Here is a 25,922-nt window from a genome sequence, read left to right as displayed (position 1 = left end):
ATTGCCTCAGACACTTCCCAGCTGTGTGACCCTGGGCGAGTCACTTAACCCCCATTGCCCAGCCCTTACCACTCTTCTGCCTTGCAACCAATACAGAATATTGATTCCAAGACGGAAGGTAAAGGTTTTAAAAAAAAAGGTTTCAATAAGCATTTCAGGGAATACTGAAAAATGAATTATTTCCTCAAGGAATGTGTACTGAAAGACCATCTCAAGTATCTATCATGAATGTGTTGGACAAAAGTAATAGAATACAGAAAACTTGGAAAAACTTAGAAAATGTTTAAAAAATTATCATTTGAACAAAATTAAAAAGGAAATAATAGGTACAAACACTATTTGACATTTTAGTTGGGACCAAAGCATGAGGATATACCTCATGGAAAGAGAGAGTATCAGTGACATATAGGTATGAGGGAGGAGGAAGAAAATTTGAGTTGGGCTGGGCTTGGGAATGAATGCCAAATGGCTCTTCTTGGGCAACATTATGTGCATTTGGCTAGGCTATTTATAGTATACAGCTACTAACAATTAAGTCTCTAACATATTATTTCATAATAAATGGGGGAGGGAATATTAGCTTGCATTTCCAGAATGCCATGACTATAAGCATGAGGGATGGAAAAAATAACAATAAAATATATGAAATATATGAAATTGCATAGAGAACACAATGCAAAGAGAAGGGAAAGTACAAAATAAATTGAGAATATAAGATGATAATAGATTGTGGAGAGTATGAGTACCGGGCCAAGGAGTTTAAATTTTATTGGGGAATGGAAAAACATTGAAGACTCCACATTTGAGTGGAGTAAAGATGTCCAGATCTGTGCTTTGGGAGGGTAACCGGGCAATGAAATGCTGGGAGAAAAGAAGAACTATTCGGCTATTACAATATTATATTGATATTATATTATATATAACTTGAGTTAGGCAAGTAGATTTTTCACTAAAATATTAAGTTTAAAGTTCACTCCATCAGTATGGGAACAACTGAGTTTAGTACCTTGTTAGCAATAATGATTAAAGTTGGAAGCTACCAGATAACTTAGAAGTCCACCCAATATGTTTTTTAAGAAGTCTTACTATATCTTTTCTCCTCACTATTAAATTCAATTTGATTTGAGGGAAGATTTTGTTCTGAACCCTGGAGGCCAAAACTGCTAGATATTAACTCTAATCCTAAAAAGTGACGAGGATAAAAAGAGGGGGACATTCTTGTAACTCTGGGACAGGTTGATATTAAAATGCTTATTTCATAGAGTCAGCATATCAATTAAATGACTTTATTTGAAAATAGCAAGGACTCCTGAACCCACTCAAATGGAACTACACAGGTATCAGTCCTCATACTTCAGAAATACTAAAGGAAAAAATAAAACAAAGTCACTTTTATTATGATGCAGTTCATATACACACATTCTCTTGTTGATATCGATTTACTGCAGTGGACGCAAAAAAATAACACAGCTGAATCTTTTTATGTTCACCCTTCCATTATTTTAGTAATGAGTTGAATTCTTAAGATTCCAACCCATGAGATGTTAGCTATTTCTGGAAGGTTGCCCTAAACTCACACTATTCCTGTCTGTCTTTTCCAATCAATCACCTCCTTTACTATGTTGCTACAGAACAACACTTGCTATTGCCAATTTTAAGAGAAGATATTGTGTCTGACATCCAGAGTTGTGCTATCTGCAATTTTATTTTCTGCCACTTTCCACTTCACTTTTGACACCTCCCTGCAATCCGCAGTACTTAATTGAATACCTAGCAATGCTACATGTGAAACATTTTGAAGGGGTTCAATGAAGATGATTTACGGCAATATACAAGATGACAGATGTACTAAGGAGGTTTGAAGTGTAGTGATGTTGTACGTAGGGAGCACCTGCTACCACTATGATATTTATTAACTTCCTGAGAGGTTAAAACTTGAATTTCTTGGCCTCCAAAGTCTATGAATCCTGAAAATCCACCTATGTCATAAAGTGCTAAAAACCATTTTTCCCCAAGCTGTTTCAAATAGAAAAGGTTATGTGTGTTTTTAAAAATGTTTTCCTAGCCATTATAGTCCAACAAGCAAACCACAAAACTCCCATTTCCCTCTTCTATTCCATCTGTTACGTTGTTCTAATTCAGGATCGATTTTTGCAAAGGCAACTTAAAAACCTCATTTCTCCCTGCCTTGCAAATGCACTGCAGTTTTCATTACATTTGGCAAGGTAGCAAAATCATAATATACCAGGTGAAAAAATATCTGCTTCAGGACAGAATTAGGTTCATGGATTAAGAATATAGATGATGTAGTTAGCAGCAGTGAACAAGAGCAGTAATTCACATGCAGAGCTTCAGCAAATGAAGGGCGCTTAATGCTCATCTTTCCTGACCCACTAATCCTATACTATACAAGAATTCTCTTATGCTGCATTTTGCATGAGAGCCACATCTTCTCTGAAAGAGAGACTAGGAATTAGATCATTTTAGGTAATTTATTTATAGGTGAAAACAGAATATTAGTGAATATTGTTAGCTCATAATAGATTCTATTAATAAAGCACTTTATGATTTTAAAAAAGCACTTTCTTCACAATTACCTTCTCAGCCCAAAAACACAAATAGGGTTTGGTTAACTCTATCTTACACAGCCAACAAATAGAAAACAAGGCTTTCTTTCTTTGAACATAGACTGGTTAACTAACTTGACTATATAAACAAATAAAATGTAGTTTTATCCCCTCCATTATTCTTTATCTTTCTGTCATCTCCAAGCTTTGTCTCATTCAAAGGTTCCCTCACTTGCTATCTGAAAGCATGTGGTGGTCTCCCCTCCTTGATAACAAGCACTGACACAGACAGACAGACACACACACACACACACACACACACACACAGGCTTACACATCACCATTTGATGATTCCATCTTTTGTGACCACTTTATTCTCTTATTTACATTTCCCTCACTTCTCAGGCCCTTGTAATCTGACATCTGGCTCAACTTCTTCATAAACTGCTTTCCCAGTTTATGGATGATTTCTTCACTGTGTTGTTTTCCATTTTTATTCTTTTTGGCTTTTCTACAATTTTTTGCACTTGAACAGAATGTTCTCCACCTTGACATTACTTCTTCTCCTTGACTCCATGACACAACTTCTACTTGGTTCTCCTTCTATCTCCATGGATCTCTTCTTATCAATGTCCTTTGCTAGTTCTTTATCCTTCCACTTTTCCATAAGAGGAAATGTACCTCAAGGTCTTATCTTGAGCTCTAATCTTTCCAATGTCTATTCTCCTTGATAATCTCATCAGACTTCAGTGGGTTTGATATCAGTTCTATATGGAAGACATACCATAATAATGAATAAACCATATTACTTAGCTGCTCCAAAATCTTCAACTAGAATTTTAAATGTATTGTCCATGTTGGTGGCATCATCATATTTCTAGTCAATTGGGTTCACCACACTAGAATTATCCTTTATTCTTCTTTGTTCCTCATCTCCTATGTTCCAGTCCCAGTTGACAAATCTTTTTTTTTTTAGACCCTTACCTTCCATCTTGGAATCAATACTGTGTATTGGTTCCAAGGCAGTAGAGAGGTAAGGGCTGGGAAATGGGAGTTAAGTGACTTGCCCAGGGTCACACAGCTGGGAAGTGTTTGAGGTCAGATTTGAACCCAGGACCTCCTGTCTCTAGATCTCTCAATCCACTGATCTACCCAGCTGCCCCCTGACAAATCTTAACTGTGGAGCTAGATCTATAATCTCTCTAGCATCTGTCCCCTTCAGTATCTCTGCTCATTATCTATTACCTCTCTCTTGCACTATGGCAGTATTCCCTTAATTTATCAATCTTTCCCTGTACAGTCAAATTTACACATATTGAAAAATTGATTATTAAATAAGATAAAATACAAACCCTTAGCACAGCATTTAAAGGTTTTAAACTCTCCTCACATTATCTGCACAAACTTGTTTCATGTAACTCTTCTTAACAAATTCTATATTCTAGTCAAATTGGTCTGTGAGATATTATCTATGTGTGGTATTTTGTCTTCCACTTCTCTGTCTTGGCATAGTTAATCATGCTGAGGTTCCTCTCTTCTACCTTACAGTATAGCTAGCTTCCTCCAAAGCACAGCCCAGGTATGTCATTTCCTAATTTCTCCAGCTGATAACACTCTCTCGATTTACTAATGCTTAGTTTATTAACTTACTTGAATTTTCATTTTATCACTGTAACAAAAGACAAGCTCCTTGAGGGAAGGGTCTGTTTCATTTTTGTCTTTGTATTTTCAATATTTTTTCTAAATTAATTTATTCAACTTACTATTAGTTCTTTCCAGTTGGTATAGAATATACACATGGTAAAATCATATCACTAAAGAGTATATGATTCATTCTCAATTGAATAAAATATATATTAATTTAGAAATATAATACTCATGTAGAAATGATAATATGATTAAATTGCATTTTAGGACAAAAAAGGAGTGGCAAGATGGTGAAATACAAGAAGCAACTCAGCTGTATTCTACTAACATTCCCCTCCAAAAAAAGGTTTTTAAAATACCCCAAATCAATTATGGAATGGTATAGCCAAAAAAAAATTGTGAGACATTTTTTTTTAGCATAAGTTAACTTAAGAGGGTTGAAGGACAGGTCTGGGTTGGGAACCAGCCTAGAGAGTAGCTATAGCTCCAGAGTCGGGTCTCAGAGATGACTTGACAATACTGGCAGTAGCAGTTTCTGAAGATTTTAAGGGAATCAAATGACAGGTCAGAAAGAGATCAAGGAGGATTTTTTGTTGGCACTGGATACAACTGGAACTGATTGGCAATTCTAAGTTCTGAGTCACAGTTTCAGGTTGAAGAGGAAGGTTTTTGGTCAGTCACAAAGAAACAGGGGCCATGGTTATAGTTAAAAGGCATAGAGAGGTAGAGCTTAAGTCAAAGAACAAACTATAGAAATAATCAACAATTTCATTAAAGAGAATGACAACAAGAAGAAAACATACCAAAAATTGTTGTATGCAACCAAACAGTACTAAGGGGAAAATGTATATCTCCAAATTCTTACATCAAATGAAATAGATGAAGAGTAGATGGGGAGAATGAAAAAAAAAATCCCTAATTAAATGCTAAATATGAAATACCAAAAATTAAAGGAGAGATTAATACTATTGAAAGAAAACTATTGAGCTAATAAATATAACAAGGAAATGGTTTAAAAAAACCAATAAAATAGATAAAATAAAATAGATAAATAGATAAAATAGATAGTTAATTCCAAATAAAAAATTAGGAAACCAAATTTCTACTATCAGAAGATGAAGAGGTCAAATTCACAACCAACGAATACAAAATTAAAACTACTATTAGGAAATGTTTTTCCCATCTATATATTAATAAATATGACAACATAAGTGAAATAAATGAATATTTTTAAAGTATAAATTGCCCTGATTAACAGAAGGGGAAGTAAAATACTTAAACAACTACATCTAAGAAAAAGAAATAGAACAAGCCTCCCAAAGAAAAACACCACACCACCAGATCAATTCATAATGGAAAACTATCAAACATTTTTTAAAAAGCATTTAATTTCAAAACTTTATAAACTTTTTGTGAAAATAGCTGAAGGACGATTTCTACCAGATTCCTTTTATGACACAAATATGATGTTAAACTTAAATCAGGTAGAGAAAAATTAGAGAAATAAAATCATATATCAATCTCACTATTGAATACTGATGAAAAAATTTAATACTAGCAAGGAGATTACAGCAATATACCACAAAGATCATATACTATGATCACATGAGTTTTACACTGGGAATGCAAAAATCATTCAATATTAGGAAAACTATCAATATAATGGACCATATCAATAATAAAACCAACAGAATCCATAGGATCATCTTGAAAGATGGAGGGAAACGTTTTTGACAAAAATACAATACCCATTCCTACCAAAAAGACATTAGAATACATGCAAATAAATGGAAGTCCTCAAAATAAGAAATAGCATTTATCTAAAACCGTCCACAAAAAGTATCAGGGATGAGATAGAAGTATTCCTACTACTATTTAATATTATAATATAAATGTGACATATAGCTATTAGAAATGAAGAAATTGAATTAATTAGAGAATACATTGAGGAAATAAAGATATTGATATTTGTAGATGATACAATGGTACACTTAGGTAATCCTAAAGAATAAACAAACAAAAAAATAAAAACCCAACAATAACAACTAAGCAAAACCAGTAAGAGCCTTAGTAAAGTTGCGGGATATAAAATAAACTCATATAAATCATAAACATTATCTTTATGCTACCAATAATGTCCAACAGCAAAAGAGAGAATAAGAAATCTCATTCAAAATAATCTGGGGGCTTAGTGGATTGAGAGTCAGACCTAGGATTAGGGAGTCCTGGGTTCAAAAATCTTAACTGTGTAATCCTGACTAAGCCACTTAATCCCCATTGTCTAGTCCTTACCATTCTTCTACATTGGAACCATTACACAATACTGATTCTAAGGTGGAAGGTAAGGTTTTGAAAACAATAATAATTGTAGACAATATTAAATAACTGGGAGTCTACCTCCCAGGACAAACTCCCAAACTATATGAACATAACTAAAAATACTTTTCATGCAAATAAAGTCATCTAAATAATTGGAAAAACATTAATTGCCCATGGATAGATAAAATAAAAATGATCATTATACTTAAAATGATTTACCTATTTAGTGCAATACAAATTAAAGTACAAAAAATTATTTCAGAGAACTAGAAAAAAAGAATTATAAAATTAATCTGGGAGAATAAAAGGCCAAAAATATCAAAGGTATTAATGATATAAGGAAGGTGGTTTAGCTGTACTAGATCTCAACTGTATTATAAAGCAGCAGCCAGAGAAACAATCCGATATTGGCTAAGAAATATAGTAGCAGATCAATGGAATAGATTATTAGGCACTCAAAACACAGCAGTAAATGACCATAGCAATGTAGTGTTTGACAATACAAAAGATCCAAGCTTTGGTAGAAGAACTCACTATGTATATTTGTTACAACAAAAACTACTGGGAAAACTGGAAAATAATATGACAGAAATTAGGCATCAACCAGCATCTCACACCACATGCCAAGATAAAGTCAAAATGGATACCTGGTTTAGAAATACAGGATGATAGTATAAACAAATTAGGAAAGCACAAAATAGTTTACCTGTCAAATCTGTGTTTAAGAGAAAAAATTATGACCAAACCCGGCTTAGAGAACATTACAAGATGTCAATTAGATAATTTTGACTGTATTAAATTAAATTATAAATATTTTGCATTAGTCAAAACCAATGCAATGAAGATTAAAAGTGAAATAGACAAAACTAGGAAGACTTTTATTTTGTAGCAAATGACTCCAATAAGGACCTCATTTCTTGAACACATAAGAACTGAGTAAAATTTGTAAGAATTTAAGTCATTCCCCAATTGATTAATGTCCAAAGAATATAAACAGGCAGTTCACTTTCTGGTAAAAAAGAATCAGAAATTTAAGGAATGTCTCTTAATTGGGGAACGTTAATGATTCTAGTCATATATAACTGTGAAATAGGAAATGACAAAAGCATGACAATTATGGGAAAACACATGGAAAGACATGTGACGTGATGAAAAGAGAAGTGAGAAAAAATAGGCAAATGTTGTACATAGTAATAGCAATAATTTATGATGATCAACTGTGAATAATATCTATTATCAAGAATACAAGAACCCATGGCCACTGCAAGGGATTTATGACAAAAGAGGCTATCTATCACCATAGAAGGAAACAATGGATTCTGATTTCACATTGAAACATAATTTTTCACTTTATTTCCTTAATGAGTTTTGTTCTTGATTAAGTAATATATGTCTTCTTTCACATGATGATCATGGAAATGTATATTGCATGAAAACACATGTAAGACCTATATGTTAATATCTTCCATCTTGGGGAAGGGAGAGAGAGATAAAGCAAGGAGAGAGAGAACATGGGTCACAAAATCTCAGAAAATGGTTATAAAAATTGAATTGACATGTAATTGGGAAAAAAATTTGCAAAGAAAAGCTTTGACCTCATATTTCTAAAAATCATCAAGGAAAATTGCCCTAATATCAAAACCAGAGGATTAAGCAGAAATCAAAAGAAATGTCCTCTTAGCTTCAGACACTTCCTAGTTGTTTCTTCAATATTTAGCCCTTGCCAATCTTCTGTCTTTGAATTGATACATCTATTGATTCTAAGACAGAAGATAAAAGCTTAAAAATAAAACACCTATCACCATCTGGAAAAGATCCTAATATGAAAACTCCCAATAATATTATATTCGAATCCCTTAGCTGCCAGGTCAAGGATAAAATGTTGCAACCAGGCAGAAAGAAACCATTTAAATATTATAGACCCACAGATAGAATCCTACAAGTTTAAAAAGCTTCCATTTTAAAGAAGAAAGGAACTTAAACTATGCTACTCTGGAAGACAAAGAATAATCTATCAAATGAAACTGAGTATAGTCCTTCAGAAGGGAAGAGATTTAATGAAATAGAGAACTTTCTAGCATTCCTGATGCAAAAACCTCAGAGTTAAATGAAAAAAAAAATTGACATTCCAGAATAAGACTTGAGAAACAAAAAGATAAACAGAAGAATGATCATAAGGGGCTCAATGAAGTCAAACCAATTATATTCCTATATTTTAAGATGATAGATCTTACTCCTAAGAACTTGTTGGTTATTAGGGAAGTCAAAAGGAGTCTACAAAGAGTATATGCCTGTGAATGGATTATTTTGGGATGATCCCTCTCCACCCAAAAATTAAAGGGTGAGGAAGAGGTATCCCTGGGGTACTGGGAAAAGAAGGAAGAAAAGGGTAGAATGGGGATTTTTTCCTCATATAAAAGAGGTACATAAGGAAGAGCTTTTATCATGGAGGAGAAAATAGTGGCATAGAGGTTAGCAGTGTTTGAATGCTACTCTCATTTATATTGGTTCAAAGAGGGAAGAATGAATTTCTCTGTCTCTGTCTCTCTGTCTCACTCCATATATATATGTTTCACACACATATACATGCACACCAAAACTAAAATTTTGGTGTGTGAGTGTGTGTGTGTATATATATATATATATATATATATATATATATATATATATATATATATATATATATATATATATATATATATATCCCAGTAGGGAAATAGGAGGGGGAAAAGAGAAATGTGGTAGGGAAGTGATAAAAGATAAAAGAAGCAGTAAGAAAAAGACAGACTTTTGAAAAGTGACAGGATAAAAGGAGATAAAGAAGGATAAAAAGAAGAAATATGGTCTAAGTAAATACACAGGAACATACATGTGAATCAATGTGAAAGAGATAAGCTTATTCACAAAAGAGAAGTGGCTAGCAGAATGGATTAGAAACAGAATTCACCATTATGTTGTTTAAAAGAAACAACTGGAACAGAAAGTTATCATAAAGGCCTGGAGCAGAATCTATTATGCTTCAACTGAAGTGAAAAAAAGGTAGGGATAGTAGTCATGATCTCAGTTAAAGAAAAGCAAAAATAAACCTAATTTTAAAAGTTAATCAGGGAAATAGTATTTTGCTAAAAAGTACCATAGAAATGAAGTAATATAATTTCATAGTAAATTTCTCTGATTAATACCACTTATAAAATAAGAGCTGTAAGGGTTAAAATAGGGGTTTGACAAAATAAAAGAGCAGCTTTTAACAATTAAAATTTAATTTTATTAAAATAGAGATAGAAAAGAATACAGTAAAGGAAGGAAATATAGGAAAAAGGTTGAGAAATGACATTTCCTAATGTCTAAACTAGTTATTCTATAACTACCTATAATTACTACCTAAAACTGACTATGTCTACCTATAACTGCTTATAACTGCCACTAATAACAACCATCCCAAAAAGTTGCAACCCAGTCCACCCAATCAAAACCGACCCAATCAGTGTTTAATCCAACCCCAATTAAGTCTGACAATGAAGACCAACTGTCTCCCAAAAAAGTCCAAGAAAGAAAAAATCTAACAGTCCAAACCAAAAGCCAAAAAGCCCTCTAAAGGCTAAACCCAAAAGCTTTTTAAAGGCTAAACCCCAAAGCCCCAAAATTTACGTACATAAATACACAAACACATATATAGGAAAGGACCTATATGAACAAAAATTATAGCTGCTTTTTTGTGGTTGCAAAGAATTAGAAATGAAGGGAATGTTTATCTGCTGGGGAATGGCTGAAAACTTGTGGCATAGGATCGTGATGGAGAACTACTGATGCTTTTAAGAAAATCATAGCAAAACCTATACAAACTAATGCAAAATAAAGTGAGAAAAACTAGAAGATCATTGTGCAAAGTAATATCAATGTTGTAATGATAATTAATCATGAAAGCCATGGTTACTCTATGAATGCCGTGATTCAAGACAATTCCAAAGGACTTCTGATGAAAAATCCTAATCACCTCTAGAGTGAACTAGTGAACTATGACTGAAAATAGAATACTTTTCTCCTTTTCATCTTTTTTTGCATACGGATAATCTGGAAATACTTTGTCATGATTTCATATATGTAATTGATTTCATATTGTTTGCTTTGTCAGTGTTTGTAGGAAGGGTGGAAGTGAGACAATTTGGAACTCAAAACATAAAAAGAAAATGTTCAAATAAATTTTTCTTTAATTTAAAAGAATATAAAACCTCACTATTATTGTATCATTTGATATTACAATGCTAAGGCAATGAAAGTTTCAATTAGGCAAGCATAGTGGGACAACAAAAACCACCATGGATTTCTAGTTTAATGAATTGACTTTATGACCTACCTCTGCTACTTAATCTCTCTGTGACTTTGTACATTCACTTCTCTAGGGCTAAGTTACCTCCATAGTAATAAATGTTTATTAAACATCTTTAATATTCCAGTTACCACACTAAGCCCTGGAGATAAAGAGAATGACAAAACACAGTGTTTACCCTCAATGAGCACACAATTTAACAAAGAAAAGATAACTCAAAAATAACTTGAAAAGTCTGGTATGAAAGGGAGAAGAGGATAATAGGCTTGGTATTGTGGCTCTCAAATATTGTTTAATTTTAGGATAAGTATTTACACATCAGAGTGAGTATTTATATCTCAGAAATCAGCAAAAATAAATCAGGACTTTTATTTTTGTTATTGCTAATCATTTAGATGTAAAAGTGATTGTAGAAAATGTTATTCCATTTAAAGCTTAAAAGTATCCTGTGCAGTTTTCAAAAATGCAGAAGTTGCTAAACATTTATTAGCACAACATTGGGAATGCAACTAGATGGCTTCAAAGATCCTTTCCACCTCTGATTCTATGATCCTTTATTTTCTTCAAAAAAAAAAAAACATACTAATTGTTAGTCTTAAGAGCTGTAAGATTTTTTTGTAATTTTTAATTTTTAAATTACCTTTCTAAACCTTTTCTTCATGTTTAAAAAGTAGAATATTTATAGGCAGTAAATTTTTCTGTTTTCCTTTTAGGTCTAATATAGTTTATTAAACACTTACAGGAAAGGATCAGAAATCCCAATTCTATTTTTATTTTTTACTTTTAAGAATAGGGGTTGTTTCATTTTTTTTGTTTCTGTATTTCTAAAACCTTACACAATTTCTAGCACACTTACATCCTCAGTAAATTTGTTGAATGATTTAAGATCTTAGCATAGTTATTCATGTTACTCATACTTGTTGCTCAAGTGAGTTTTATGATTCCCTTGTAAGGTAACACACATATTTTACCCATCTCCATGTCATTAGACATATAAGTGGCTCCCTATCAATTACAAGTAATGAAGTGATGTAAATCTTTGTATAGTTACGTCATTTTTGTTGTTTCACTTGTAAGGTATATTTCTAATTGTAGTTTCATCAGATCAAAAGTTTTTTATATTTTTCATAACTTTCAGTATGTGATACCAGATTGCTTTCTCAAAAAATTCACATTCTTCTTCCTTTCCAGGTTATTATAATTTTTCAGTGTTTTAAAATAGTCATATCTCAAAAATTTTCAAAAATGGAAGTACACATGGTTTTTTAACATCACTAGAAAGTTGCTCAAACTAATGGACAGTCATAGACACAGACAAAGGAAATTTTTCCAGTATAATTTCATTTCTATTAAATTATCAAAACTAAAATGAATGAAATCCAATGCAGGTGTAATTATGGAGAAACAGACACATTCAGGCAATGCTTGTTAAGCTATAAACTTCTTGGATATTTTTAAAGAGCAATATAATAATATGCAATAAATGACATAAGATATGTTTTGTATTCAGTAATTCCCTGATAATATTTCCTTGAAGGTCCAATATACATTCTAAAAGAGTGGTTACAGATTTTCACAGTTATTTATAATCGTTAAAAAATGGAAGTGGGGTGAAAAGCTTAAAGTATTATGGTACATAATAATGAAATACTTCAATACAATTAAGATTTACCAATATGCTGGAAATTAACAAATCTACAATAATCTTTATTCAATAATGCTAAATGGGGGGAAAGTCCACATTAAATATAACAACAGATGTAGAAAAAAGAAAGGAAATCAATGAGAGACAAAAATATGTTGAGTAAAAACTTTTGGCTTTTTACATATCCAAATTCATTTATTTACATATAAACAGTTGCAAAATATGCTAATGTTTATATTAATATTTCATACTAATTTGCTAATTTAAAAATAACCATCAAGACATTTTGCTACTTTTTTATCACTATGATTTTCTTTAGAAGAATAATCTAAATGTATATAGAGAGCATACCTAATTAAAAATTAAGAAAGATGGAGGCAAGCATTTGCAATAATATTTTGGATCATATCTCATAGTTATTGTCATATAATTGGCAGAAAAGTACAAAAAATACAATATCCAACAGTTTGAGCTGTTGACTAATTTACAAAATAAAAAGAGCTTTTTGGTGGAAAAAAAAAACCTTGCCTTAAAGAAGAGTATGTATCATGCATATGCACAAATCAATGCATATTCCTTAGAAATGAGTCATAAAAGAAGACAAAACCTTGTCAAAGAGCAACTTTAAAATGTGACATTTAATAAGATTTCAGAAAGAGATATAGGATAATTTGATGGAATAAAAGGTGGAAAATTGTATTTAGAAGTGATCATTAACTTTATGTAGGAAAAACGAACCTTTCATTTTAGGATGTCTATGTTAAAAGGCTTCAGAATGATGGAGCCTCATTCTCTCTCTCTTCTATTAATGAATTTAATGTCACATTCATCTCCCACTAAGCTCAAAGGCACATATTCTAAGCTGCTTCTTTGTGGCAATAACACTTTTTAGATCTATATCTACTCCAGTTTGTGGCCAGGCATGGACACAGCCTATGTTCAATTGGTTTGTATCTGATTGAGCACTTATAACTAGGTTAATTTCATATTACTATCATGATTTCACATATTTCTTCCAAAATAGAAAATTTTAGGCTAGATATATCTAAAAGGTGAGATCACTAGATATGGAGTCAGAAGACTTAGGTTCAAATTACAACTCAGCTATCATGTATCTCTGAGCATTTAACATGCTTGTGACCTATCTAAATTAACGTAATTGGAGGAGATGATTTCTAAAATCCATTTCTAGCATTAAATATCTGATTTTTATTTATTTGTGCTTTCATGCTCAAAAATAATAAATTTGGCTCTTACATTTTAATTGTATATTTATAATGAAAATTAAGAATCCTATCTATTGTACTTTTTATGTAATGAGTAGAGCAGATAAGTAATGAAATTATCTTAATTGTAAATAGTATAACATATTTAATGCACAACAGAGGACACTGAAGGAAGATTAGAAAGAATCACAGACAAGCAAAATAGCTCTGAAAGTTATATTTTAAATTTATATTAAAAAAAGAAAAGAAAAACTCTACAAAATTGCAGTGGGATTGAGTCTATAAGTGGTCAATTTATTTCTAGAAGAAGCAAAATAGGGAGAATCTCATCTCCAAAATTAAACCCCACAAAAAAAAAAGTATGAAGAGAAACAAGTCAACATTTGGTTTATGTTAAATAATGTGCTTCTTTCCATATCTAAGTGAAAAGAGTAATACATTCAGTCCTTGGGAGTCAAAATTGGTCAATTCATTGAACTGAAGCCATATGATTTTTATGGCTGCTTTCTTTTGGGTTATTGTGGTCAGTAGGTACATTGTTCTTTTTATTAGGTTTCTTTTTTTAATCTATCAGTTAATGCTTCAACCCTTCAGCTCAAATAGGGAAGAACAGATTGTATCTACTTAATAACTAAAATGTTTAAAACATGATATAAATGTATATATTTTTACAGATAATTATGTATCTTGTGGCTATTTAGTCATTTTGGTGGTGGTGTCTGTAAAGATTAAAATTTAGGGGAGATGGGGAGACTGAGGCAGGTAGAATTAGTTTCTCTCTGCAAGGAGTATTATATTTTTTTAGAGGTTTATTAAAGGCTAAAGATTAAGGAACATACAAGTAAGAAACATGTGCCTAGGCCAGAGGCCTAGACAAAATAACCTCACATCATGCAAGAGACGAGCCTGCTCCAAACAGAAGTCCAAAAAGCCAAGAGCCCTTCAAAAGCCTTTGAATCAACTTAAATACCTTCTCGATCTCGGCCCAGGTGAGATTACAAGGCATTCTGGGGAAGTGGAGCAAAGGCTCATGGGGATTGTAGTCCTGTATTCGAGTCTAGTTTTTACATGTCTGACTCTTCATGCCACCTTTTGGGGTTTTCTTGGCAAAAAAAATGATCAGATCAGAGAAAGAAAAGGCACCAGCCATGTGTGGTCAGCCATCCCCTTAGCAGCCTCCTCCCCAATCTGGCTACACCAGCTCTGAGCCCAATCTCTGGCACATTGGCACTCCCTTAGACTATCCATACTGGCACTCTCTTAGCTGCCTTCACCCAAGCCAGCTGTGCTGCTAACTAGAGATGTACCAGCACTCTCTTAGCCACATCCTCTCTGCCTGATTGCCAGGCCATAAGATTTTACTTCCTTCCCCTAATACAGTATATGCCACTTGTGATGTTCCTTCTCAAATTCCTCTCATTTGGAGGACTCTGATCTTAGTCTGGACAAGAGATGGGGCTTCTGGATAGGAGTCACTAAGGCAGCAGAGGACTGGCATAATATCATGGCAAGTCAAGAACAGAAACTGGATTTATGATTTCATTGAGAAAGAAATTTCTGTACTCCCATTCAGCTGAATGTAACCTCTGCAAATCCTCTTTAAGGGAGACTGCTCAAAAACTGCTGATGACACCAAGCACTATTATCTGTCAAATAATTCAGTTTCTATGTGTTCTCATTCCCAGTTAGATTCCCTTTTATGTTTTCTTGAATTCCTGCTTATTTTCACCAATAGAGAAGCACAATTAGTAATGAGCACGTGAGTATACCAAATATATCTCTAAATTAAAACACAAAGTCCAAAGGCCACACATGAAAATGGGCTTAATTAATTCATATTTGTACATATGAACATGCAAATGTCCCTCATATTGATACAAAAGTTCAGAGGAATGAAGAAAAGTCAATGACTAATATCAATTAAGAGTTTTCATTGACAAATGTATTTAATTATTTCTGATTGATTCCACAATCGTTTTGGAACTTCAGGGAGATTTTCAGAAAAAAAAATAATACTATCCTATAAATAATTACTGACACACAGAAAAGACTTAGGGAACAGCCGGAGGGCAGAGGCAATAAGGAAAGAATATGACCACTGGTATTCACTAGATATTTTATATGGTGGTCATGGCTAAAGGAGAAATAGTTGATTATGATGCTGTGGAAATCTCATGGTTTCCACAGTTTTTCCTCATTTCTAGCCAACAGATGTATGTTTGAATGGTTAAAGATGAGTGACAATCTGAATTTCTGTCAGTTCCACATTAAGGTAAATCAACGACAGCAGGTTAATGTCATAGTGATGAGACAGATTTTGCTAAGGTATATATTATTGATTCCCCATCTCTGATAACACAAGTAGCAATGATGATGATCAATTAGTGTGAAAGGCTTTTATGTACAAAAATGGAAAATGCAATAGAAAGACAAAAATAATTCATTAAGAGTTTACTATATTCTAAGAAATGGGGAAATAAATATAAGCAAAAAAGAAACAAAACTTACCCTCAATGATCTTACATTCTAAAGGAAAAGATGATACAAAAATAGGAATCCAAAAAGTTAGGGAAGGAAGGAGGAAAGTGGTTGTGAAGATCAGAAAGTTAGAAGCAGAGAAAGAAGGAGTAGAGTTAAGAAGAAGGAAGGAAATCACAAAGCAATATTGGACCCCAAACTATAATCTTAAAAGTTCTTTTATTTTTTTACTAACAAAAGTGTCATAGCCTCCTCTCTACTGTTCTGTAAATACAACATTCTTAGTTTCCCTATAAAATTAACGACATTGTCATAAAATCATAAGATTTCAGATTTAGATCTAGAAAGGTCCATGAAGTCACTCTCTCATTTTGTACATGAGAAAACTAAAGTTAATTTTGTTTATATTTTTTTCAGAAGTGGCAGCCCTCTTTTGGAAAGTTCTTCAGTTGAATATATACTTTGTCATTCTGTTTTCATGTCAGATAAAGTAAGTAGAATTTATATCGCATGTATATATATATATATATATATATATAAGAACAGCCATTGATCATCAAAACACAAACAAAAACACAAACAAAATATTTGAATTGATCAAATATTTAAATAAATTCTTTGCCCTTGGAAGTAAAATGTGAATTATCCTTCAAAACTCAATGCATTCTATCCTAGGGAAAAAATAAAGACTAATCATTTGCTGGAAAGAATGATGATCTTTAAGAACTGGTATGAGTCTATAACATATCTAGAAAGATTGAATACCTTGATGACAATTTCATTATTTCCCCTGCTATCCTGATGTCAGTAACTTCTTTTAAAAAGTCTCAGCATATAAAGGGAATAATTTTGAAAGACTACCAGCCTTACCAGAATACACTTTCCCATAAAAAATCTGAGATAATAGCATATACTCTATATAGTCCTGACCAAGTAATATATTCTAATTTTCATATATTTGGTCAATTAAAAATAAAGTAAGAGAAAGTTTTTACAGATCACAAAGATATTAAAATATGATTGTTATCTTGTCATACTCTCATAGGTTTAGTCCATAGATAAGATTACGGAAACAAAATCTGAACTGTCCAGTCTCATTATTTTACAGATGGGAAAACTTTTTAAGGATTTAAGTTCATTTGACTTAAAAGTTTTCTTTTTTACAGATTATTCATTTGGTGGTGTACCATGTTGATTTGATAGTCATACTTAACATGAAATTCCATTACAACAAGAAGTATTAAAGTCCAGCCTTGAAACTATTTTAATGAAAACACAAATATATTGGATATTGTCATTATTTAACTATAGAACACACATGCATTTGTGTATGTTGTAATTTTTGAAACTTTGCTTAAAAAAGATTATATTCTCTTCTTCTGTATTTCTGACATGTTGTTTCAACGTGTAACAATTGAGAAACTATCAGCAATGTTAAGCTTTAACAATAAAGCTCAACAATTTTATATTACTGTGCTTTCATCCATAAAACACTTTGTAGAAAATATGCTTCCTCAAAATGCTTTTTAAAATGAATTATTTTTGTTTTAGAGACATGTAATATAGGTAAAGTCCAATAGACTTATATACCTGAAAATTTTTACTAGAATTTTTTATGATTATTACTTTCTTGGACATCAAAGACTGCCATGATATGAAAATACAAAATTCAAGAACTGCTAATCATTTTTCTCATTTTCACAACACAGTACATGTTGATTCATAAAATATATATGTAATGAGTCATTATTCTCAGGAATAAAAGTGAAATAACTTTTCCTCTAGCTAGGTATATATCATGTAGTCTATATAAGTATGTTTATACATATGCACAAAAATATTATATATATACATAATAGGTACTATAAGTATACACACATGGATGTACTTAAATGAACACAAAAGTCTCCTATAGAGGCAACTATAAAAGAAACATGCATGCAGAGTGGATTAGAGAGTTGATTTTGGAGACAGAAATGTCAACTCCAAGCTAGTAACACCTTTATTTAAGTTCCAACTCTAATTAGTATGGTTATATCATGCTGGGAAAATCTTGTATCTTCTCAGTAATAGAAGCAATTCTCTAAAACTCTGTTTCAGAGAAGGATGTCATCCTATAATGTTGAAGGGAATTCACTCACCTAGGAGTTTCTTCAGGAAAATCTATTTCTATTCCTATACTAAACAGTTGGCACATTGCTATGCTAACACTATCTGCTCTCAATGAATTCTTATTTGTGTAGCTCCTCTATGAGCCTTCCTGTCCTCCAAATGCCCACCAAGCCTGAATGGATTAGGCAGAAAGGAGGAATAAATTTGGAGTTAAGAGATAGATGTTCTAGAAATATTAACATTTAAATTTAGATGAATCACTTCATTTCTTAGGTATTCTGTTTTCTCATTTATATAGTAATGATATGAATTGGATTCAACTATTTGAATAATGGTCATTGGTCTTTAGCCTCAGAAATTTCCTAGATTTTTGATCCTTATGAGGTAAAAACCTCTCTGGACCCAAATTTTTTCACCAGTAAATATCCATACATAAATTTATATATGTCCAGACACATGAACATCAGTTTGCTGTGACTACTAAAAAAAGTTTGCCATCTTGGAAAAAAGAACCTTCTTTTGGAGAAGAAATACCTATTCCAACGGATATTCTGAAGACAGAGAAAAATTGTTTTTAGATGAAAGAGTTATGAAGATTTTTTTTCTAAGCCAGTGGCATGACGTATTCAGATTTAAAACTTTTTAAAATGATCTACATTTATGTACTGGGATTTAAACAAAAAGAAAGATTTCAGAATCTACTTTTTCTCTTCTGTGAAAGAAGTTGTATTTTACCTGAAGTCTCTAACACCAGAAACTAAAAACTATTAAAGACTCCATGACCTCAAGTTCAATGGAAGCAACTATTGTTAACATAGCAGAGCATTTACAAACTTTTCAATTTACAGATGAACCCAGAAAGGAGATTAGTAGAGATCATATGTACATGTAGTAAATACTTCTGAAAATTGCACCCATAAATCATAGGAAGCAATATCATAAGGAGACACAATTAAAGAATCTTCAGAAGATATCAGTGATTCTATAGTAGAGGAAGAGGTTTAAGTTATTCTCTCATGCATGATCACTGTCCATATCTGTTCCTTTATAGGGAGACATAATTTTTGGTTCTAAACATGCTACATATGTGCAGCAGTGTGATGATAAATCATTAGACTTAAAGTTCAGAAAACTTATGTTTGGTTGCAGAAGTTAGGTTTGAGTCCTCCTAAGATATTTACTAGTTGTGTGGACCTAATGCCCAAGTCCTTAAACACTCTGATAATCAAGTTTCTTTAGAAAAGAAGAGTTTAAGTTTATTGATATCTAAAATTAATCTCTAAATCTGTAAGCAAACTCTAAATCTGTAAACAAAAATCAACTTAATTCAGTCCATAATTTCTAGGATGAACTAATTATTAAATAACATATTGTTTATACCTTGTGTTACATGACTAAGAACCCTAAAAGATTTCCTAAATTTCCAGGTGTAAGGTATGGTATTATCCATTGGCTATCAAATAAATAAATTTTCAGACAGTTTGTTGGCATTTTATGGCAAAAATAGTGATAACCTCAGGAACCACAGATGCCTTTTTCTTTTAAATGCTCACCCACTAAGTCACATATTTAAAAGATTTAGAGTTGCAAAGGAATTGAGAAATCAATAAGGCCAAAGCTCTCATTTTACTCATGTAGAAATTGAATACTGGAAAAGTACTTGCCCAGATTCACCCTGTTGTTAACTGCATTAGATAGGATTTGAAACATGACAGATTTTTTCTAACTCCAGGTCCACAGCTATAGTCACTATTTTATTCTGCCTAATCTGTTTTTAAGAAATAGATATTTTTTTCTTGCTTTATTCAAAACAAAACAAAAGAGTTTTCTTTTTAGTGTTTAAACTAGGTTCTTTAATAAAATACAATGAATCATTCCTCTCTTCTAATCTTAGGTAAAATCTTCCCTACAATAGCTAAAGAAGAATATCCTGATATATTTCTAAATTTCAGCACATAAATGAATCATTATTAATGCCCAGTCATCATCACAAGTTTCCTCCAAAAACTAATAAAAGAGGGATAAGACTACAAGACTCTTATTATATTACTATGATAAGTAAGACAGAAAGTGTCATTTTTTTCAGTAAAGAGAGCTCCCTCCAGGGTAAAGAAATGCCTCCTTCTAAAGGACTACTACATAAAGACTTACAAAGTTGTCTAGGATGCTGGAGGATTAATAGTCCTGTCTGGAACCACAGAACCCCTGTGGTAAAGAAGAAGCAATCCAGCCAAACTTTTCCCAACATTCCCCTCCAAATAACTCAAAAACAATATCTTAAAATGAAGTATGGAAAAACAGAGCCAACAAAAGTCCAGGCTGGAAAAAATTTCTATGCTAAAACAACAAAGCAGGTTGTTAGGAAAGATCTATCATACCACAGTGATGGTTGGGCCTGGCAGAATATGACACAGCAGCAATGCCAGCAGCAGCAACTTTGGGTGCCCTCAATCCACAGTGAAGGGGGTCAGACAACCAGTCAGCAAAAGATGTCTATAGACCCTTTGCTGGAAATGGGTGCAGGGCTATTGGATACATATACAAAATTTCCAGTCACAGTTCCAAAGTAAAGGCCTAAACTAGTGTTTATAGCTGCAGGGCTTATGGGGCCCAAATCACAGTTCCATGGCAAAGAAGAATGTTTATGTTCATTCAATAAAAATAATTTATATTTCTTTCATTTTGTGTCTGTGCAAACTGTGAATTTATATCTACACATAGGGAAACTTTAAATGATAAACATTAATTTTCACTGGACATTTGGATGACAATTATATCTATATGTCTGTGTGTATATACAAAATAATTAGATAGTTCAGGGTTACAGAATTAAATTTCTGATTGAGACATAATGGCCAATAATTCTCTAGCAATGTTATACAAGTCCCAAGAACAACTAAAATATAATAAGTTGGCAAAAAAACTCAGAGAACTCATTTAAGTCAAAGGCAAGATACAGAATACCTCTCTAATGCATCCTTTGTGCTTTTAATAAGCTGGTAGAAGACCATTTCAATTCCCTATTATTCTGAATTTCAATCAAAAAAGCTTCCCTCATCCTTGCATACCAGGAGCAGTTTATATAACCATTTTAAAAATAAAAAGCCAATTTGAAAAAAAATAAAAGGTCATCAAGATATATGCAATAGCATGAAAATTATGGAGATGGCTAAGTGCTCTTTAAAATCCATGGACTTCATCAAAAAGCATTCATGACCTTTGCATGGACCTTACCTTCTTGAACTGCTTGAAAGGGGTTGTTTCCATCTACAAATGTCACAGAAAATGTGATTTTCTCTGTCTGTAAGATCTCCTCATTCTGGTTAAGATCAGCAACTGCCATGCGAAACACCTCATCATCCTTTTTGGCAGATTCATCAAAAATTGCTCCTGAAAGAAATGATTACTGCTATTAAAAAACAGTATAAATAATTGGTCATGACCTTGGAAAGATGCCAAGGCATCTTTCTATTGTGTACTGGAGAAACTGGAATTCCTACTTAAAGGGTATAGTTTATTTTATCACAGGAATGAACTCTGTTCTTAGTACAGTGATAGTATTAACTTCCTTCTACTAAAAGTGAGGTATAGCATATCAGCCTGTTATGGCCGAGACAACATTATGAACATGATATAATAAGCTGAGCATTTTGTTTCTGAGATAAAGTGGCTTATACTTCTGCTCTCTGTTATCCAGGAATCTTTAGGGATTCTAAGTTTTACAGATTTTTTTTCTAACTCTAAAACGTGGTAGAAAAAAAGGAAGCATCATCCACATATATTACAAGAGAAGATTTTTCTCTGTTTCTCCATGCTATTGCCTCTCACTAATGCATCTGTGGATTCTAGCATTTCTTGTTCCATACGTATGGCATTAGATTTAAAATACAACTCTAAACAAGAGCATTTTCTCCACTATAAAACTAGCTGAGAGAAAATTGCAGTACTTGTATTTTTAGTTTTCAAATCGTTACCTGAGAAAAGTCAGACTATACACAACATCCTTCAAAATATTTGCTAGAGATATGTGTCTGCTGGGGGTAACTGTCTCTTCACATTTCTAAAGTACTGATGGATTGAAATAATAATCCTGCTAGAGCACATTTGCTACTGAATGGGGAAGAATGTATGGGAAAGAATAAGCAGTTCTATTGCCTCAAAGAGAAAGACCCTCAAACTTAGAAAGGATGAATATTAAGATTCTCTTGATAAAAATGAATTGATAATCTCAACTTTAATGACAGTGAGTCCTAAGCTAAAGTTCCCAAACTAGGCAAGGACAATAAATTGATAAAAAGTAGTATGGGATTATGGTTCTTTGATTTAAGTTATTCATATAGGGTAGAGTGGAGCTAAGATGGTGGCAGGGTAGCAAGAGCTTTCTGAATCCCCTTCCAATTGATCATTACAAAGTGTCTCAAAAGGACAGAAATCAAAATCAGACAAGAGGGATCTCTCATTGGATTCAGCCTTAAAGGTAGGCAGTATTTGAGGATTTCCACACTATACGGAAGCGAAACTATATTTATCAAAGCACAAGTTGATCACACCTATCAATGCCAGAGTCATAGAGAGAAGGTCAAGGCAATCTCTAAATTTTTGGATCTAACTGAGGGTACCCATTCTTGACCCTTAGGGTAGTGCAAGGTCTTGGCAGCAAGACTTGAGACCCAAGGCTGAAAAGCACAGAGCCTGGTCAGCAGAACACAGAGATTGGGCAGAAACAAGGTTGGACACAGCACAGGTATCAGGGACTAGAAAAATAGCCTCAGGGAAAAATACTTTAAAATACATTACACAAAGAACTTCCTGCCCTCCTTACTCAGGCTTCTAGCTGGGAAGGGAAGATGCTAACAAGGCAAAACCCTCCTGCAAGACAGAAGCTAAGAAAGAATGTCCACCAACATGCAGGAACCCCAATCTACTAGTAGCAAAAGAAATAAGCAGCAGCAAAAAAAGCTTTTGACCTTGGATAATTTCTATGCTGAAAAAAAAGCAAAGTACAGAAGTAACACCATAGAGTGACAAGCAAACAAACAAATCCAAACTCCACCCCCCCCCCAATGTAAATTGGTCACAAGTTCTCGAGGAAATTAAAAAAAAAGGATTTCAAGAACCAGGCAAGGGAGATAGAAGAAAAATGGGAAGGGGTGGGGGGTGTAAAAGTAATATGAAAGGAAAATAAAATCTTAAAAGAAAAAATTGCCTATATGGAAAAAGAGGTATAGAAATCAAATGAAGTAATTAGCAAATTGGAGACCAGAACTGACCTGCTAGAAGCCATTAAAAGCAACATAGACCAAACCAAAAAGGAAAATTAAAAGATCATAGCTGAAAATAAGTCTTTAAAGACTAGAATTAGGCAAGTAGAAGCTAATGATCTCACAAGACAGCATGAATTAAACAAGCAAAATCAAAAGAAGGAAAAAAATAGAAGGAAAATGAAATATTTCATTGAAAAGATGACTGACACAGAAAAAAGATCTAGGAGAGACAAGTTGAGAATTATTGGTCTACCTGAAAGCCTGGTACAAAATAAAAAATACTCAAACCTTACTCTCAGTAGAATCAGTTCTGAGAGGGAAGAACCACTGATGTATTGGAGTACAGAATTTTATTTTACCTTACAAGGAAGTTGAGAGGGAATAATGAAATGGGGAAGTGGGTCAGGAGTATTAAAAGGGAGAGAAAGTTTTGGGTTGGAGGGTGATTAAAATACCTTAAATAAAAATAAGAGGGGAATAAGAATGGAGGGTGTGGGAAGGAAAATAAAATAAGGTTGGGGAAAAGAGGGACTGATTAAAAGCAAACACTGGTATAGAAGGAAACAGTGAAAGAAGAAAGGACAGCCCTTTGATCCAGTCATTCCACTTCTGGGTTTGTACCCCAAAGAGATAATAGGGAAATAGTTGTACAAAAATATTCATAGCCACACTCTTGATGGTGGCAAAAAGGTAGAAAATGAGAGGGTGTCCCTCAATTGGGTCTGATGGTAATGGGATACTATTGTGCTGAAAAAAATAATGAACTGGAGCAATTCCATGCATGTGAACTGAAAAGACCTCCAGGAATTGATGCAGAGTGAAAGGAGCAGAAACAGGAGAACATTGTACAGAGACTGATACACTGTGGCAGAACCAAATGTAATGGACTTCTCTACTAGCAGCAATGCAATGATCGAGGACAATTCTGAAGGACTTATGAGAAAAATGCTATCCACATTCAAAGAAAAGAACTGTTGGAGTAGAAATGCAGAAAAATAATCATTTGTTTGGTCACATGGTTCAATGGGGATTTGCTTGGGTATATGCCTGGGATGTTGACTTTCAATTATCACTCTACTGCAACTATTAATAATATGAAAATAGGTTTTGAACAATGATACATGTAAAACTCAGTGAGAGCATTTAATGAAAAAATTAAAAAATATATTTTTAAAATTTTGTTCATTCAAAGAGAAAGAGACCACACACAATTGTGGAAATCAGTAAAGACATACCATAGGAATTTGTACCGCCATTGAGCCCTGAAGGAAACTAGATATTCAGAGAGGCAAAAGTAAGGAAAGAAAACATTGGTGGCAATGGAGACAAAGTCTGAGGAAAGGCACAGAAATGATGCCCCTAACATATTGACTTTTTGAAAGTAAACATTGTCATATATATGAAGATTGTGATTTTGGTTTTATTGAATAAGCCTTTAGTTAGAAACTTACTTTTTGAATTTTGACCTCAGTGAGAGGTCAAAAAGAGACTACATCAACAGTTTTTCCTTTTAACCTCATAGCTATAAAATGATTTCTGATTGGTCTTGAGACTAAGAAAAATCTCTTGAGAATGTAGCAAATATATGTTCACAACACGGTTTTTCTGAGCTGCCCAACTTCCACCTCCCAGAACCATCAGATCCATCCCCTGATGTCATCATATCTATCTGGTCTCTGTCCATTCATTTCGAAATTAAGTGTGTGGTTATAATCAGACTGAGTTTTAAGTAAAAAATAAATAAAGGATTAATTAAAATTTATTACTTATTTAAAAAAGAATGCTAGGACTTCTGGACAAGATGGCAGCTTAAAGAAAGCTAAAGTTCAGATCGCCAGAAACCCTTCCCTACCGAACTCAAACTATATGCTCCTAAGGCACCGAAATTCAAAACGAACAACAGCATAGACCCCGGGAATCCTCCTCCTGGACCTGGATCTGGATCAAAAGGTAAGGCCCCCCCAAAAGCCAGAACCCGAGATCACTCTGACCTAAGGGGTAGGCAGAAGGAAGGTCCCAGGACCCATCCCCCCAACCCAGAGCGCTGAGTCCAAGGCAGCAGAGGGAACCTCAGAGACTCAGGGCCAGCTATCCTGAAGGCCACTTCCTGAAAACAACCTGACCCAGTCGAGGGGGCACCCAGACAGCAGGGAAACAGAGAGAGACAGGGGGAGCCTGTAGCCACCTGACCAGATCCTTCCATCTGAGTCTCACTGAAGGTCCCTGCCTCAGGGCATACTCAGTCTGAGGTTAATCCTATCACCAGCCCTCAGAGCTCCAGGAAGCCACGGGCCCTCCCACCTCAGAGAGCAGGGTCCTCTGAAACAACAGTAACCC

At 33.4% G+C, this 25,922-nt stretch overlaps 1 protein-coding gene across 1 annotated transcript in view; it reads right to left on the bottom strand.

Annotated features, from left to right (window-relative positions):
- GRID2 (glutamate ionotropic receptor delta type subunit 2) overlaps nt 1-25,922 on the bottom strand; it is a 1,955,631-nt gene that overhangs the window by 1,440,807 nt on the left and 488,902 nt on the right. Inside the window, exon 2 of the mRNA XM_007495736.3 lies at nt 21,556-21,711. Coding sequence (XP_007495798.1) covers nt 21,556-21,711 — 156 coding nt within the window. The remainder of the gene's footprint in view (nt 1-21,555; nt 21,712-25,922) is intronic.

Source organism: Monodelphis domestica, chromosome 6 (genome assembly GCF_027887165.1).
Source record: "Monodelphis domestica isolate mMonDom1 chromosome 6, mMonDom1.pri, whole genome shotgun sequence".
In the NCBI taxonomy this organism is placed as follows: domain Eukaryota; kingdom Metazoa; phylum Chordata; class Mammalia; order Didelphimorphia; family Didelphidae; genus Monodelphis; species Monodelphis domestica.
The sequence above is the reverse complement of the archived record's forward strand: the minus strand, read 5'-3'. Positions and strand labels throughout refer to the sequence as shown.